Consider the following 15,904-nt stretch of genomic DNA (forward strand, 5'->3'; position numbering starts at 1 on the left):
TGTTGGGATTTCTGTAAGCCACTGTAAGGCACATATTCATTTCTGATGACAACTTTACACTTGTGTTGGCAGAACACCCACAGTGACAACTGCCTATGTTTAGTCTGTCCAGGAGCTCTGCCCGCCAGCATGTTTGGGGAAAAACCTACACTGTTCTCAGCAGCTATGTCAGTAGTAGACCATTCTGGATTTATCATGTTGTCTGCCAAGGGTTTCTTTGGAAAGTTGCCTCAGTTTACCTCTAAGTAAGCAAGGGCAATGAGTGTTGCTTCCTTAGGCATTTATAAGGGATGTTACCCCCCAAAAAATGTTAGTGCAATTTTAAATTTTGATAGCTTTAAAGTGCAGTAAGACTTTTGGGATACTCAGTATTTAGCTTATTGTGTGCCTCTAATAAGATTAAAAGCGGGTTGATTCATGAGTGAAATTCTTCCTCTAACTTAAGAATGTGCTTTTTGCCTTTTTTTTTCTATGTTTCCCTTGCATCTCTACCTTTCTAAAAGAATTTAATTTAAAAATAAACATTGAAGTCTTTATTTGAATAATTTCTTGAGAACCTTTGTTCAGTCAAGCTGAAGGTGGGTCTGTACTGCTTGGTGAAATGAAGAATTGGCTTGAGCATCTTCAACCCCAGGTCCTGGGCACTCTTTGTACAAGTTACTTAACTAAACTCTCTGTGCACCTCAGTGACTGAACAATCTGAACAATGGCGACTTGATGGTAAGCTTAATAGCATATATCCTTCTCTTTAGAGGTAAGTAGTGCCCATTTTACAGATTTTATGGGTATAACAGATAACTTTTTGGTAGTATCTCTGTCTTTCTTCTTAAATGGGATTCCCAGCTTTTAAATCTATAGTGTTTTGTTCACTCCCTAAGGACCCGTTTCCTGCTGCTTTAATATCCTATTATTCTATGAGTAACTGTCTAGTTAATCAGAGTCTTTGGGGATTAAAAAAAAAAAAAAAAAAAAAAAACAATAGCTTTGGTTAGTTTAACAAGCTGTTTCCAACCAAAGCTTCTGGGCGTTCCCCTTGCTAATGCATAACTAACTCACTTGTTGGCCTGTTCAAACCAGTGTTTAATAAAGTAATGCGCTTTAAACTCTTAAAAAGAATGGACTTTTTAAATGGTATTTAATGGGCTAACTGGGCCTTAGCTCTTTCATCCTAAGAGATTGCTTATTGTGTTTTCTTTAGCTTTACTTCCCAAAGGCCATAAGCCTAAAATTATACTTTAAGCTAATTTAGCCATGGACAAAGTTAGTATTGGCATTATTTACTCTAAGAATGAAATGCTCTTAGGCCTAGGAGTCTGCCCTTATACCTTAACATAAGAGCTGCAGTAAATGTGAGATTTGGGGAAAGAGTTATATTTTACAGCCCTCCACCTGTTTCCTAACCACTGGGAGGTTTTCTGGAGTTTTTCAGCTCTGGTGTCTTTCAGATTTCCAGGGATTATTATTGGGGGCCAGAAAAGGAAAGAGTACTCCAGAGCACAGCTAGCACATGTCATTAAATTCAGAAGATTTGAAGCCCTGCCTTCTAAGAAGTCAAACCAGGCTCTTCTTAGAAATCTTGGATTTTACTATGTAGGCCATTCCTTTGATCTCTGAGAATCAGAGAGCTGAATAGGATAAGTAGGTGTCTTATTTATGTGGTCTTTTACAATAGATTGCTTTTGAGAATCTAATATTAATCTAAAATAAAAGATAATGGGGAACAAATGTATAGATAAAGAAACCCCAAGAAATAATCCAGAAAGCTCATTTTAATTCTTAGTTATAATTTCTCTCATTACCTCAAACCTTGTGTTTCTCTTGATCACAAAATCTCAACCTTTTATATGTCATAGATCCTATTGAATCTATTGGCCCCTTTTCGTGTTTTGTTCTCTTAAATTCCTAATGGAAGGAACTTCCATTTTTCAGTTAGAGATTAGTAAAAATAAAGATGCATTTCTTCTTTCCATCCAAGTTCATAGGCTTCCCCCAGTCTCTATGGAGCTAGGGCTCTGCTCTACAGTCATTCAACCAGTTCCTTCATTCTTGGGGAGAATGAGGAATCAAGTCAGCAATGCCTACATTGCCAGCTTGGATGACTAGAAGGATGATGGTACCTTCAACAAAAATAGGATAATCTGGGAACTGAGAAAATGTTTTATTTTGAAGATGTTGAATATGAAATATCTATAGGATATTTGGTTTGAAATACTCAATATGCAGGCAATTGGATCTTTGCAAAAAAACCTATGCTGCCTTTGGTCTAGTACTAAATTTAGAGACAGCAAAATAAACTCCAGTCTAGCCTCCAGTCTCTGACACCGTGATCAGGGGTAAGTCATTCTTTTTAAAAACCAATTTCCTCATCTATAAAATGAGGAAAATATATAAAAATTTCTAAAAAATCCATCCTTTTCAGGTTCCTCTGACCTTGAGAGGTAGGGAGGTCAGCTCTTTCTAGCAGTAGCCCAAGTGAAGAAAAATCTTATTTTCTGGATTCCAACCCCAGTAAGTACCCTTTTCCCTGTGCACAATTGACTGGTTGTATTTTTACTTATCATTAATGTCCTCTGGTAGAGGTGCTAAAAGATGACAACTTGGCCAGAATCTGTCAGCAAACATTCATTTATCAGTCTACTGTGTTCCAGTTTTCTGGGGTTATACAAAGATCAAAATGAACTTATTCCCTGCTGCAGTGAGCTCACTTGACAGTTTATCCAAGGATACAAGGATTCAAGTATGGCCATACCAAATAAATACAGTGTATTTTGGGGGTGATGGCTGGAGAGGCTTGAAGAAGGTGAGGGGTGCAGGAGCACATTTCAAACATAGCAGGTTAGTTGGTAGAAAAGCTCAGACATAGGAAATGTTGTTTATATATGAGGAACCCTTAAAAGGCTAGTTTGATTAGACTGGAAAAAGGAAGGAAAGGAAGAAATATATATAAGATTGGGGGAAAAACATAGAAACTAGGTTATGAATGACTTGAAAACTTAAAAAAGAGAAGCTTCTGTTTGGTCCAAGGTAGTTAAGAGTCATTGGAACTCCTCTTGGATATTGTTGGTCCTGTGCACTTCAGGAAAATCATTTTGATGGCTGTTTGGAGAATGGAAGGACAGGGAGAAAGCAAGGACTTGAGATAGGTTGACCAACTAAGAGGCATTTGAAATAAATTCAGGCCAGAGGTGCTGAGTACCTTAATTAGATAGTGGCCCAATGAAGAGAGAGAGTAATAAGGTGGTAGAAATGACAAGATGTATGAGGGTTGAGAGAGAATGCGGTATCAGCAATGTCCATGTTGCCAGCCTGGGTGACTGGATAGCTGGTGATGCCCTCACTAAAAGTGAGCACTGAAATAAGTTTCGTTTTGGACAGGTTGAATTTGAGATGTCTATAGATTGTTCAGTTTTGAAGTAGCCAATAGGCAGGCAGTTGAAAACTTATTTTATAAAATAACTGGAGTTCTCAAGAACCTGGATGTATAGATTTGGGACTCATCTGCAAAGAGATAATTAATTTCTTGAGGATTGATGATGTCACTCTAAGAAAGTAAAGAGAATTGGAAAGAGCCCATCACTGAGCCTTAGGGAGCATAAACGGGTATGGTATGGACGATAAACCTGCCTAGGGTTCTGAGAAATGATCAGGCTAGTTAGGAAAACCCAGAAAAGGCAATGAGACAAAAACCCAGAGGAGAGAGTTATCCAGGAGGAAAAAATAGTCAGCAATGTTATACTTCCAACTTTTAATAAATTGAGGAGAGGCCTTGGGGAGTGGGAAGGGAACTTAAATATATTGAGTGCATGCTATATATCAACCACTCTGCTAACCTTTACAAAAAAATTCTTCTTCATAAAATCCCATCAAAGTAGTTATTATCCCCATTTTACAGTTGAAAAAACTGAGGCTAACAGAAGATGTGATTTGCCCAACATCCCACAGCTAGTAAGTGTATTTGAACTCAGACCTAGTATTTATTTAATTGACATCAGATTTGGCAGTTGAGTCTATAAACATTTTTTAAGATTCTACTACGTGCCAAACACTGTAGTAGAGATACAGATGGGGGGAACAATTCATGCCCTCAAGGAACTTGTATTCTAAAGAGTGGAAAGAAAAAGCACCCAAAAATATGAATTCCCAAAGTGGTGCACCTGATGTATCAGAGCTGAGCTCTTTGTTTAAATGGAGGTTTAAAATTTGTGACCCCACTTTCCAAATGAAAAGGGCAGTTAAAGGTATTTGGCAATTAAAAGATCTTTGGTAACTTTGGACAGATCAGGTTTTTTTGAATTTGTGAGATAAGATGTGGACCCAATTTCACGGAATTTAACTGATAAGAGGGAGGGCCTGTGTATGTTTTTGGAGGGTAGGAATAGGCTCTTTATGGGATAAATGAATGGTTTTTGGGAAAGAATGAGTATGTAATTGACATAATCTGCTACCTGAGAGAGGATGATGATGATCTAGGGTGCAAATAGAGGGACTGGCCTTGATGAGGTCAAAAAAGCTGAATAGGAGCAGAAGGTGAAGGTTGTAGACGTGATCCAGAGTTGGCATTTGGCAAGGTGCAAACTTGAAAAAAGCAGGGCCCAAGAGATTAAAAGTCTGTGTAGACTTGAATTAACTAGAGTATCTATCTTGGGAAGAAAGGAAAAGAGTGATTGTCAGAATTGGTAGCCTGAAATTATTGTACAGTTGTTGATCAAAAAGTGCAGTATTTTTGGATGATAAGGACATCAAGTGTGTGGCTGAGGTAAAATGGAGGAATAAATCTTGGGAAGGGCAGATAGAACTGGGCCTGGATTTAGGAATACTCCCAAATAGGATCACAAAGAGTCAGGTACAACTGAAAAATGACTTAAACAACAATGAAATCTCAGGAATTGACAATGAGGTATTTGAAGGAACATCTTACTTGTATTTTGGGAGTCTTCAAATATAAAGGAATATGTGGAGGGGATCAAAAAGAAGCCTTCAACCTTTGAATATTGAAAATTTAATGACTGCTTAACTAGATTTTTTTTTTCCCTGATGGGGCAAGGGTAGTATGGAGGAGAAGAGAATGGGAGGCAAAATATGTTATGAATAAAAAAGTGAGATTTAGAAAGTAAAAATCATTGGAACATCCAGTTGTGGAATCCAGTAGTTGTAGATTATCTGTCCCTTTAACCTGCTTGTCTAGTAGTGACCTTTGTGTGCTATTTTAAATATCAATATATCTAGAGTACTGATGGCACATTTTTTATGAGACTGTGGCACATTAACTCATACTTAAATGTCAATAGAGACACTTGCAAAGACCTGCAAGGTTCAATAAGTTCTGGTATGGGTTTGTTTCTCTTGTCATCACCCATTATATTTTTTTTTACAGTTTTTAAATTGCTGCAGAGAGAAATTGGTCTGGATTATAATGGATGGTTAAGGAGCTGCCAGGGATACCCTTGTATGGGGTAGGGAACAGTTCAATACTGTTTTGATTCTATTTATCTAAATCGTAGGCTATGGTATGAATATAATTCATGTTGCAGATACACCAAAGTGATGGAAAAGCACAAAATTATACTGTATATTGAAGGCATGTTGGCTATTTTTCTAGTCCCTGAAATTTTATCTTTTAGTTGGGTTATATTAAATCCCTTTTGCCTTACCAACATTTGCAAATCAGAGTTTAATTATGTTGGAAACTAGATTGTAGTACAAATTCAATTTTATATTTTTGGCATTTCTGTCAGTGGTTAAGAAAAGGAAAAATCCTAGATTGTGTATGGAGGCTTAAGCATACCTCTTTTTAGAAGTTGTGAGTGTAATGACAGTACTGATCTTCATTCCCTAATGCTGCTGATTTCCAAAACTACTTGTAATGTGATATAAGCGTAGATACTAAATGATGTTTATTATATGGTAATAGGTGTTTGAAAAATAGTTTTAATGATAACAACAGGAGTGGACTCGACTTACGTTTTAACCATTGACTATGTGGAAATGTAATCTATCAAAATGGCTTTTTCCCCTAAATTTCATAAGTCACACAAAAGGGTCACATTAGAAATTCCTAATAATCACTAATATCTCCTGTGAGCAAAGTGTATTTGATTCTCACTAGTCAAAAAGGTACTGGCAGTTATTCTTTCTTATCCTTAGGTATGGAAACTGAGCCACAGAATAAATCATTTTAAAAGTACCTACCAGGTTCTGGGGATAAAAAGAGGCACTTTATCAAAAAAGAAAAGTAACTTTTTTTTCTTTGTTATTTATCAGTAAATTTTCGGTCATGTCCTACTCTTTTTCATCCCATTTGGGATTTTCTTTGCAAAGGTACTAGAGTAGGTTGCCATTTCCTCATCCAGATCATTTTACAGATGAGGAAATTTTGGCAGTTTAACGACTTACTCAGGGTCACATAAGCTTGTATCTGAAGTTAGATTTTTAACTCAGAAAGGTGAGTGTCTCCTGAATTCAAGCCATTTTTGTGACCGCCTAGTTGTCTCTGAAAAGTTAAGGGATCTATCTGTCCAAGATCACATAGCTAATTCCCTTTTATTAAAAATTTTTAATTGGTGAAATATAACACCAAAGAGAATTCATTGATCTCTTATTGGTAAACGGCAGGTTCAGTAGTTGATTTATCTTGGCTTTAAGATTGTGAAGGGAAATAAATTTTTCATTTAATATTACTTGGGTGTGCCTTTAGATGAGTATAACTGGTCCAAAAGCTAGCATTTCTGGAAGACTACAGCTAGAAATCATATTTTTCTGCTAGGTGAGTGCCAGTTTCCATATTCCCACAAGTTTCTGCCATTTTGGATGGCTTTACTTCTTAGGTCTGCCTAATCCAGGATCATGTTCCATCACTACTTCAAATTTTAGTCAAAAATGTTTGATTCATGAGGCACACAATCCAATACAGTTGATTTGAGAGGAGAGGGGGTGGGGGCTAGAGAGAGAGTGTGTGAATGTAGAGAGGGAGGAAGAAGTGTTTCTAGAAATATGATCTAGTATCATAACTTGGTTGTTAATTATAAATGTTTCATTAAACTAGACTTTGGAATTAAAAACAGCTAAATTTTGTGGTAATTTTAAGAGGGGATAAATGAAATCCTCACAGTAGCCTCCTCTTTCAACTAATTAAAAAATAAAGTAAACTGGACTGTTCCTGGTATTTCTGTCCACCCTTTAGGAGGTTTAATAGTAAATAACCCAAGAGGTGACCCAAACAAGACCACCTAAATAAACTTAAAAAAAATTAGTCCCTGAGTAATTGAATTTCAACTGTAGCTGAAGAGGTATTTTAGCTTTTAGAAGGTCATCTAGAGCTGTGTTAACCAGAGTTTTTTCTTTCCTGTCACTCCTCTCTGTTAATAAAAGTTTGTGGAGTCTCTATGTGCCTTGTTGATGATAGGGGCGTTAATGATGACAGTTAATCTTCCTCCCCAACTCTTCCTAATCCAGTCTTTTAAATAGACATTTAAACAGCTTTTAACTCCTTGAATTGGGTACTCTTGGGCTTTTTGGTAGAGGTGAAATGATAGTTATCAGCCCATTTAACAAAACCTGAGACAGCCAGGACAGCTGTAATGGGCATCCCTATAGTATGTTTTTGTTAAAATGCCACACGGCTACTACTTTGGAAATCATAAATCCAGTAGAAGAAAACATCTTTATAGATGGTGTTTTACTTTTATGCCATTTATGTAACATCCAAGACTATCAGTGCTCAATTCCATAAAAAAGAAAACAGATATGAAGTAGATTAAAGCACTCTTTTAAATTTGGGTTCTTTTCATGAGCTCATTTCCCTGTCATATAGCTAGATGGAACAGAGTGAATATATATTATTAGTGTTGTAGACGATATTTAATCTTCACCCAAATCATTTGCAAGTTCTCTATCCCCTAGAGTAAGAAAGTAGAGCAAGGCCTCAGTCTAGCTTAACCATCCAGAATTTTTTGTTCCATTTCTCCCATGTGGTAAGAGATTTTATTTATAACCTTTTCCTTTCCTGACATTTAACATTGTGCTTTTTTCACTAATGATGATTCAAAAAAGATAGTAATTCTTAGTGGGCTGGGAGAGATTTTATTGAAACTTTAAAAAAAAATTCAAGCCATCATTGTCCATCTTTCATAGTAGTTAGCCTGTCTTTCTCAGAAGAGCTGTCTTTGGCTTGCATGGTGGTATGAAGCATGCTAACATAACAGATACCTTATTTTAAACACTACCAAGCTTCCCTAAAGGCAAGTTTAAGGACATATGCTGTCTGCCATCAGTCATGGAGAGGTAATGAAAATGTGTTCCACATGTGGCCCAAGACAAGCCATAAAGGGATCTGGCATTGAAAGCAATGACCAAGAAGCAAAACAATAAAGCAGCATTAGTATAAAAATACTAGAGGTCCAGGGTAGGTGGTTCTGTAGCTCTGGTTTGTCCCTTGTGTTGAAAGATTCAACTATGAAATTGATTATTAACTTACCCCAGCACTCTACAATCTTCCACTATGTCTGATTGATGCAGATTAACTGATATTTAACAAATTCTTTACCTTTTTGTCTTATAGATTCTCTTCCTTCCCCCACTTGCCCAGTTACCCCCTTCTCTTTTTTGGAGAATTCATCTGTTGAATGATCTTGCTTGTCAGCAGCTTGGAATGTGAATTCTGACTGTTTGACTATAAAAGCCCTTTGATATCTTTCTGGTGGTTAGCTCACTGGGACTCTGGCTCAAGGACTTTTTCCCAGCAGACTCTTGGAAAGAACAACCCTAGCGTTCAGAGGTCTGTGTGGCAAATTTACCTCTTGTTGCTGAACCAAAGCCTTGATAAAACCTGACAGTACCCCAGCCTCCCTTGTCCCTTGAGGTCCTAACTGCCGGAATTGATCTATGGATGATGCCTTTACCAGAAAGCTCTCCACCAGTGCCCAAGAGAGGGTCGAGAGCCGTTTTGCTTGAAAGACTTTCTTCAGAAACATGAGAAGCATTAGGCCCATCCCGTGGCAATTTCCACAAGGATAAGGTTGCACTTGGATGCTTGTCCTCAATTTCTTCCTGCATGGTATCTAGATTTCACTTTAATCACTCCATCATCCTGCCAGCACTGTCTCATTTCTCATGCTGGCTGAGTCGTCTCCTTCCATACTCAGTGTGAACCACCAGTCTTACTGCTTTATCTGGTGCAGGCCATGGCCCTTAAATTGTCCATCCAGCTTTGTGTTTCATTTGACCCTAATACATTGGGTCGAGCTGTCTAAGAGAGAATTATGTCCCCTCGGCTGTCTGAGTGCATTTCTCATTTCTCACTGCTGCTCCTGAGCAGATCTGTAACTTCAAGGTTAAGATAAGACACATTCCATCAGAACCATGTCGTCATCCTTGCCAGCTTCTGATCTGTGACTGTCCAGGAGATTTACCGGACAACTGCATGCCATTCTTTACGGCATATTAGGGTAGGACTCTGACTCCTGGCAAAAACTCAAGAGTTGATCTGTTGTCAGCTGTTGCAGAACCTGTTTCCCAAAAGGAAAAGGCCACTGCCTCTGTGGCCCTTAGGCATTTCTTAAAGGTGCCCCTGGAGAAATGAAATGACTGAGGTTTGAGGAGATAGAAAGGGCAGCAGAAGGGAGGTGAAAAGCCTTGTGTGTTTCTCCCTTTGCAGTTGTTTCCCCCCTCCCCCTTCTTGAATGATCCCACAAAAACTTCCCACTGCTGATATTTTCCTCCACCCTCTTTAACTCTCTTATACTACCAGTTGCTATTAGTTACTCTTTTCAGCCTGCAGTCCCCAGAGCAGTTCTAACACTCCAGTAGTGATGATGAGTGTTTTTGCCTTTGAGAAGTGAACATACCAGAGCTTGTTCTCTGAAGGCTTATTAGTTCCTGCTGATTCAAAAAGCATTGCTTCCCAAATCTACTGTTGTTCCTGTTCTGTTGCTGCCTTTACTTGTTTAGCTGTAAGGGTTACTTTACCACTCAGCATGTGATACAGTTTAGCAGTTCTGGAATTTAGAAGGTCAGAGATTTCCTGCTGTTGTTCCAATAGGATTCTAGTATACCCTTATCCTACTCTTCTCTTTTAACCTTTTGATTTTCATTTAAACTCAGTGCGTTGTTGAGAAGGGAGGACTGGGGGAGAGTTGGTTGGTTCATTTTATGGGCAGGGAAACTGAGGCTCACTCTACTCATATAGCAAATTAGTAATTCTTATTTCTAGAGCAGTGCTTTATCCACATTCCCCAGATCAAAGCTTAGAAGAATTAGTAAGAAAAGGTAATATTGTACTATTTGACTTCTGCTGAATGGAAACCTATAACCATAGGTTTCTTCTATGGATTCCCTTTTGATACCTACCTAATATGAGGAAATTTTAATCATTTTTATAACATAGCCTTTTTATGGTGCCTCATAGTCATTTTCTTTTTCTTAACAATCTCAATAAATAACCACTAGCCCTTGATTCCTCACATTTGAATATTTCTATTGTCCATAGACCTTTACTTCCCTTTCTTTTTAACGCTAGCAGCATCTCTCAGGTCCTGTGAGCCATGAGAGGATCTCCATTATCCACAGAAAAGATTCTTTAGGAGAAATGATTTGTGGAATTCCAAATTTGCTGGTGTTTTTCTCCTCCTGTCTGCATCAGTTGTTCCTTTTCTCAAATATTTGTCCAATCTTTTAATAATGAATAATAATGAATTCAAAAGCATAACTTTGAGCCAACACATCAGAAATGGTACGTGAAAGGTTGGCTTTTTCCTGATCGTTAAGTAATTTAGGTAGCAGTGGATGGAGCCTTGCTCCTGGAACCAGGAAAACTTAAATTACTATCTGGACCCAGACACTTTATTAACGAAAATAATAATAGCATCTATCTGCCAGGTTGTTGTAAGGATTAAGTGAGAGAGTTTATAAAAAGTTTGGCACTCTGCCTGACATCTATTAGGTGCCTTAATGCTTCTTATTTCCTTCCTTCTTTATTTGTTAACATAATCATTGCCTCGTAGCTATACAAAGTTTTAGCAATTCAATTTAATAAAATTCAAGTATTAGGGGGCAGTTAGGTGGTGCAGTGGATAGGGCACCAGCCCTGAAGTCAGGAGCACCTGAGTTTCAAATCTGGCCTCAGACACTAAATACTTTCTAGCTCTGTGACCCAATTGCCTCAGCAAAATAATAAAAATAAATTCAAGTATTAGAGCCTTACATTTTTGCTTTTTCTATCTGCACAGTAAACCCTGGAATTGGGTTCCGATTATGGTCTTGCCATTTTTGTCTTTGTGACCTGGGGCATCACTGAACTTTGTAGGCCTCAGTTTCTGCTCAGACCTCTTTCTAAATCTTACCCTGAATTCTGAGGAGTTGAGAAGACAGCCTCTTGTGGGGTCTGATTAGGAGGAAAGAAGCCAGAGGCAGTCTCACTCCTTTGGACTGTACTCCTTCCCTCCAGCGATTAAGCTCCAGCTCTGGAGGGGCTGACCCTCTCACTCCCCTGGCCCCACACCTCTTACTTTATTCTTCCTCTTTCCTTTCACCTTTGCTACCACCACAAAACCAGGTTTTCACATCCACCCTGGAGCCCTTTCTCTCCGCCCCTCCCCATGTTGCTTGTCCCATTTGAGCCTTAGTTTCCAAGCCTGTAAAATGGGGGTGAGACCTACTGCCTGCCTCCTTACAGGGTTAATGTGGGGGCCTAAAGAGTCTCTGCAACCTTTGCTGTACTGTTATATATTTACATTTGATGGATCTCCCAAGATTTGGGGGGAAAGTTTGTGTTTTCTGGCTTTGGCTTAATGATTGCTTTCTAGAGAGGTTTTAGGTGCAGACCTGAAGTTGTCCTTTGGCCTGACTCCCTTCCTCCTCCTTCCCTGCTCCTCCCCCCAGACACGGATGTACCTCTTCTCCCAGTTTAAACCAAAAAGGAAAGTTCAGCCCTTAAACTTTTCCAACCGCCTCTCCCCCTCGAGTGCTGCTGCCAGTTGCCTTGGCAACGCACTATGGCAGCTGCGCAGTGGTGCCTAGACAGCTGGGTGGGGGTGGGGGAGCTGCCACCCCGCCAGGCCCCAGACCTGGGAGGGGAGGCCCCTCCTATTAGCCCAGAGGGAAAGAAAGAGCTGGGGAGATCCGGTAGGTAATGGAGGGGGCCATTATTCTTCTTGTGCCTTTTGGGCCTCTTTACTGCCTGAAAGGTGTAAGGGCTGATTTTTCTCCCTGCGCCCTCTTCAAACTCAACTGAAACAAATGTAAATCCCTCTTTTCCCTTGTGAGGCAAAAGAGGCTGTGGCCACAATGCAGTTAAACACTGAGCTGGTTTTAACCCCAGCGCTCTGACCCAAACTGCCATGCTCCCGGAAATTCCAAGGTGAGTGGGGGGAGCAAGGGGGTGCTCTGTTGGAACATGACATTTCCTGTCTCTGCTGAGGTCGGTGCCTGCTTTTATTGGTCATTTTTTATTTCAAATAAACCACATTTTCCCTCCAAAGAAGCTTAAGGAGCTTTTCCAAACTGATGGAAAGTGAATTTTTAAATGCTTCTGCCCTCCCCCCCTTTACTTTTCTTCCTTCCCTTCTCTCCTTCCCCTAGCTCCACTATGTAAAAAACTCTTAGGCAAAGCTGGGTGGGGAGTATTTGTGGGTAAATTAGAACTCCTTGCTGGATGGATTTTTAAATCCCAGGAATTTTAACTTCTAACTGTATTCATAGGCTACTTTTCCCTCAATCTTGTTCATTTGAAATTAATTCATAAAAGCAATTTTCACAGATCATCTGCTTTTTCCCCCTCATGCACTCCAGTCATAGAAATTATCCTGTCTTTAAAAAGCACTGTCCTCTCTACTTTCCTGGAATGATATGGCGGGAAAGAAAATTTTGCTTTTCTCAGGGCACATAGAAGCATCTCTAGAGATGACAGCAAAGCCAAAATGGAGTTTTGCCAAGGAAACAGTTTTTGTTACTCCCTTACCCCAGATGGTAGGGACCATTAACACAAATAGAACCCCACAATGGGTTGATGATGATGATGATGAGCTGTCAATTTTAAAACTTCATAGATTGCTGAACCCCACCCTCAGAGTATATATTTCTCAGCTTAACTCAATTTTTATTTTATGTTCCTTTGCTTTGCCTTTACTCTAGCTTATGAATAGCTTCTCTGTATTTCTAGTTCCCATGTTGAAGTTTCAGACTGGATGGGTGGAGGGGAGGTGGTTCTCTTCTTCCTCCTTGGCTCAAGAATCAGCTTAATTTGAGGAGAGAAGAGTTGCCTCACTAGCTGTTGGTACTGGTTAGTACTGGGAGTTACTACATATATCATTTCTACTTTAGGTTCCTGTGCCATTTTTCCCCTAAACTATTCGATCATCCTCTTCAGAGGTAGTAAACTTACAAGTAGAGTTTTAAAAATGGGGGGGGGGAGAAAGAGATGTTGAGGTCAACTTCGATTTTATAAGTTAATATCCCTAGGGAAACAAATTTAGGTTGCTTAAGGGAGTTCCTAAAATTGTATTCCTGAAGAGCCATTGTTCTTACAATTAAGGGTTAGGTCAGAATTGGGGAGGAGGGGGTTGTGCCATGAATCTATTTATTTAGGAACTGCATTGCTTAAATAAAGTATGGTTTAAATTGCCTCTGTGCAGACTTTGAGGTGATCTGGTCTGCAGGCCACAATTCTTTCAGAATGTAGATTTTTCCTTTTCCTTTTTTTATTTTCTTGGCTTGGATTTAGACAAGAAAATCGCCAGGTGTTCACTTCCTGAATATCAGCCACCAAGAACTAACTAGACTGGCCTTTAGGGCCCTTTGGAACCTCTGACTACAATTTTGAAGAAAAGGATTTGAGGGTAGAGTTGTTTGGAGTTGACCCATTTATTCATGAGCTTCTTAGAGCTCATCTCTGACACTATTCCTTTAGAGAAATAAGACTCAATTCCTTGTTTTTCTGGAGGCAGAGATTGAAATTGTTTAAACCCTTACTGTGCTTCTTAACTGCCTTACCCTTCCCATTTGCAGGAACCGGGTGGCCTTAGTCCTTCAGGTGAAACATCGTGCGCTATGGGAAAGAAAACCAAGCGAACAGCCGATAGTTCATCTTCAGAGGATGAGGAGGAGTACGTCGTGGAGAAGGTGTTAGACAGACGCGTGGTTAAGGGACAAGTAGAATACCTACTTAAGTGGAAAGGTTTTTCTGAGTAAGTCCTCTCTCTTTTCTCTCTGTGTGTGTGTGTCTTTCTCTCTTTCTCTTGTTCTCTGGCATTAGTGCCTTAGGGATCTACATCAATAAAGGTTTCTTTTGGCCCTCTTTTCTCAGATTGCTGGCAGTCAGGGAGTGTAGTGAATAGAATATCAGTAGGAATCAAAAAATCTGTTTTACTTTTTCAGCTCTCTTTAGAGACATCAACCTTGGTATGGTTGCCACAGTTTCCTCTGAAATGGAAACTGGTGTTTTAAGTTAAGTTAACCATATAAGATAACCACATGAGGAGTTTTTCTATGCTGGGAATGGGCAGTCAGTTCAGGAGAAGGCTCTATTTAATCAATCCTAGAAGAAATCTTTGATGTCAAGTGATTTAAAAATGAGTTTGGACTCACTCTCGAGAGCTCTTGGTAGACAAAATGGTTCTAAATCTATTATTTACACCATAGGACAAATTGCAGAGATTTTCATCTAGACATCCCATAGTAGTCTCAAATCCAACAAAATTATTGTTCCATAAAATCCTTTTAACTGCCTTTTCTATTGAGAACATACCATTGTTCCAGTCACCTAGGTTTCTAATCTTCCCTTTCCCTTTGACCTCAGAAGCACTCAGTTATCTCTTGTCTGTTTTCTTCAGCATCTGTCATACCTTGTCCATTCACATCCCAACCCCTCTAGTTCAGCTTCAGATATTTCATCTGTGCTTTTCCAATCATCCCTAATTAGTCTCTCTGCCTCTATTATTTTCTCTCTCCAGTCCATTTTCCTTATTGCTGCCAAACATATTCCTAAAACCTTGGTCTGGCTGTGCTTAAGAAATTCCATTGTTTCTCTCTTGCCTTTAGGATCCAATACCAACTCATCTTTTGTCTCTTAAAACCTTTCACCATCTAGCTGTGGTCTATATTTCCAGGCTTACAGTCATCTCATTCACATACTCTTTATTTTCATGGGCCACCTTGCTGTACCATCCCTGTGCCCTAGGACTTATCTCCCATGTTAGGATTATGGAACTAGAACTGGAGAGAACCTTCAGGCTATCTCTTCCAGTCCCCTCATTTTACACAGGAGAAAACAAGCACAGAAACATTCAGTGGTTTACCCAAGATGGCAGGAGCAGAATTTGAACCCATATCTCCAATGCCACTTTTCCAGTTCTACCATACTATTCTGTCTTCACTTCTGTCTCTTAGATTTCTTAAAGTCTTCTAGACTTATCTTCTAGTGCTCTGTTCTACAGAAAGTCTGGCCCCATTACCCATTTGCTTGTTCCATTGTCTTGGAAATATGATTTTGTGTTTTATTGTACACGTTCTGTGTTCCTGATCCTTCCCATCTTCTTTTGCCATTGTTTTGCTTTTCCCTTTCCCCCCTCTCCCCCAAAGGCAATTGGGATTAAGTGACTTGCCCATTCACACAGCTAGTGAGTGTTACATGTCTGAAACCGAATATGAACTCTGGTCCTCCTGACTCCAGGGCTAGTGCTCTATCTACTACACCATCTAGCTGCCCCCTCTTTTCTCTTTAAAAGAACCTGAGGGCAAGGGACAGTGATCTCCAGATTTGTATATATTTGGGTGATCAAATAAATGTTTGAATCAACATCAGTCCTTATCCTATATTGAAACCACTGTAAGTACTGCTCAGTCAAAAGAGAATTAGGATCTGGAGTTGATGTAGCCATCCATCTTGTTTGGAAGTGCCCAGAAATAATGGTAT

At 39.3% G+C, this 15,904-nt stretch overlaps 1 protein-coding gene across 2 annotated transcripts in view; it reads left to right on the plus strand.

Moving 5' to 3' along the window:
- Positions 1-15,904, plus strand: part of CBX5 (chromobox 5) — a 39,417-nt gene that overhangs the window by 4,769 nt on the left and 18,744 nt on the right. For both annotated transcript variants that reach the window (XM_012551565.2, XM_012551567.2), the window contains exon 2: positions 13,999-14,177. In XM_012551565.2, the coding sequence (XP_012407019.1) occupies positions 14,041-14,177 (137 nt within the window). In that variant the 5' untranslated portion in view covers positions 13,999-14,040. The remainder of the gene's footprint in view (positions 1-13,998; positions 14,178-15,904) is intronic.

Source organism: Sarcophilus harrisii, chromosome 5, assembly GCF_902635505.1.
Source record: "Sarcophilus harrisii chromosome 5, mSarHar1.11, whole genome shotgun sequence".
NCBI lineage: Eukaryota > Metazoa > Chordata > Mammalia > Dasyuromorphia > Dasyuridae > Sarcophilus > Sarcophilus harrisii.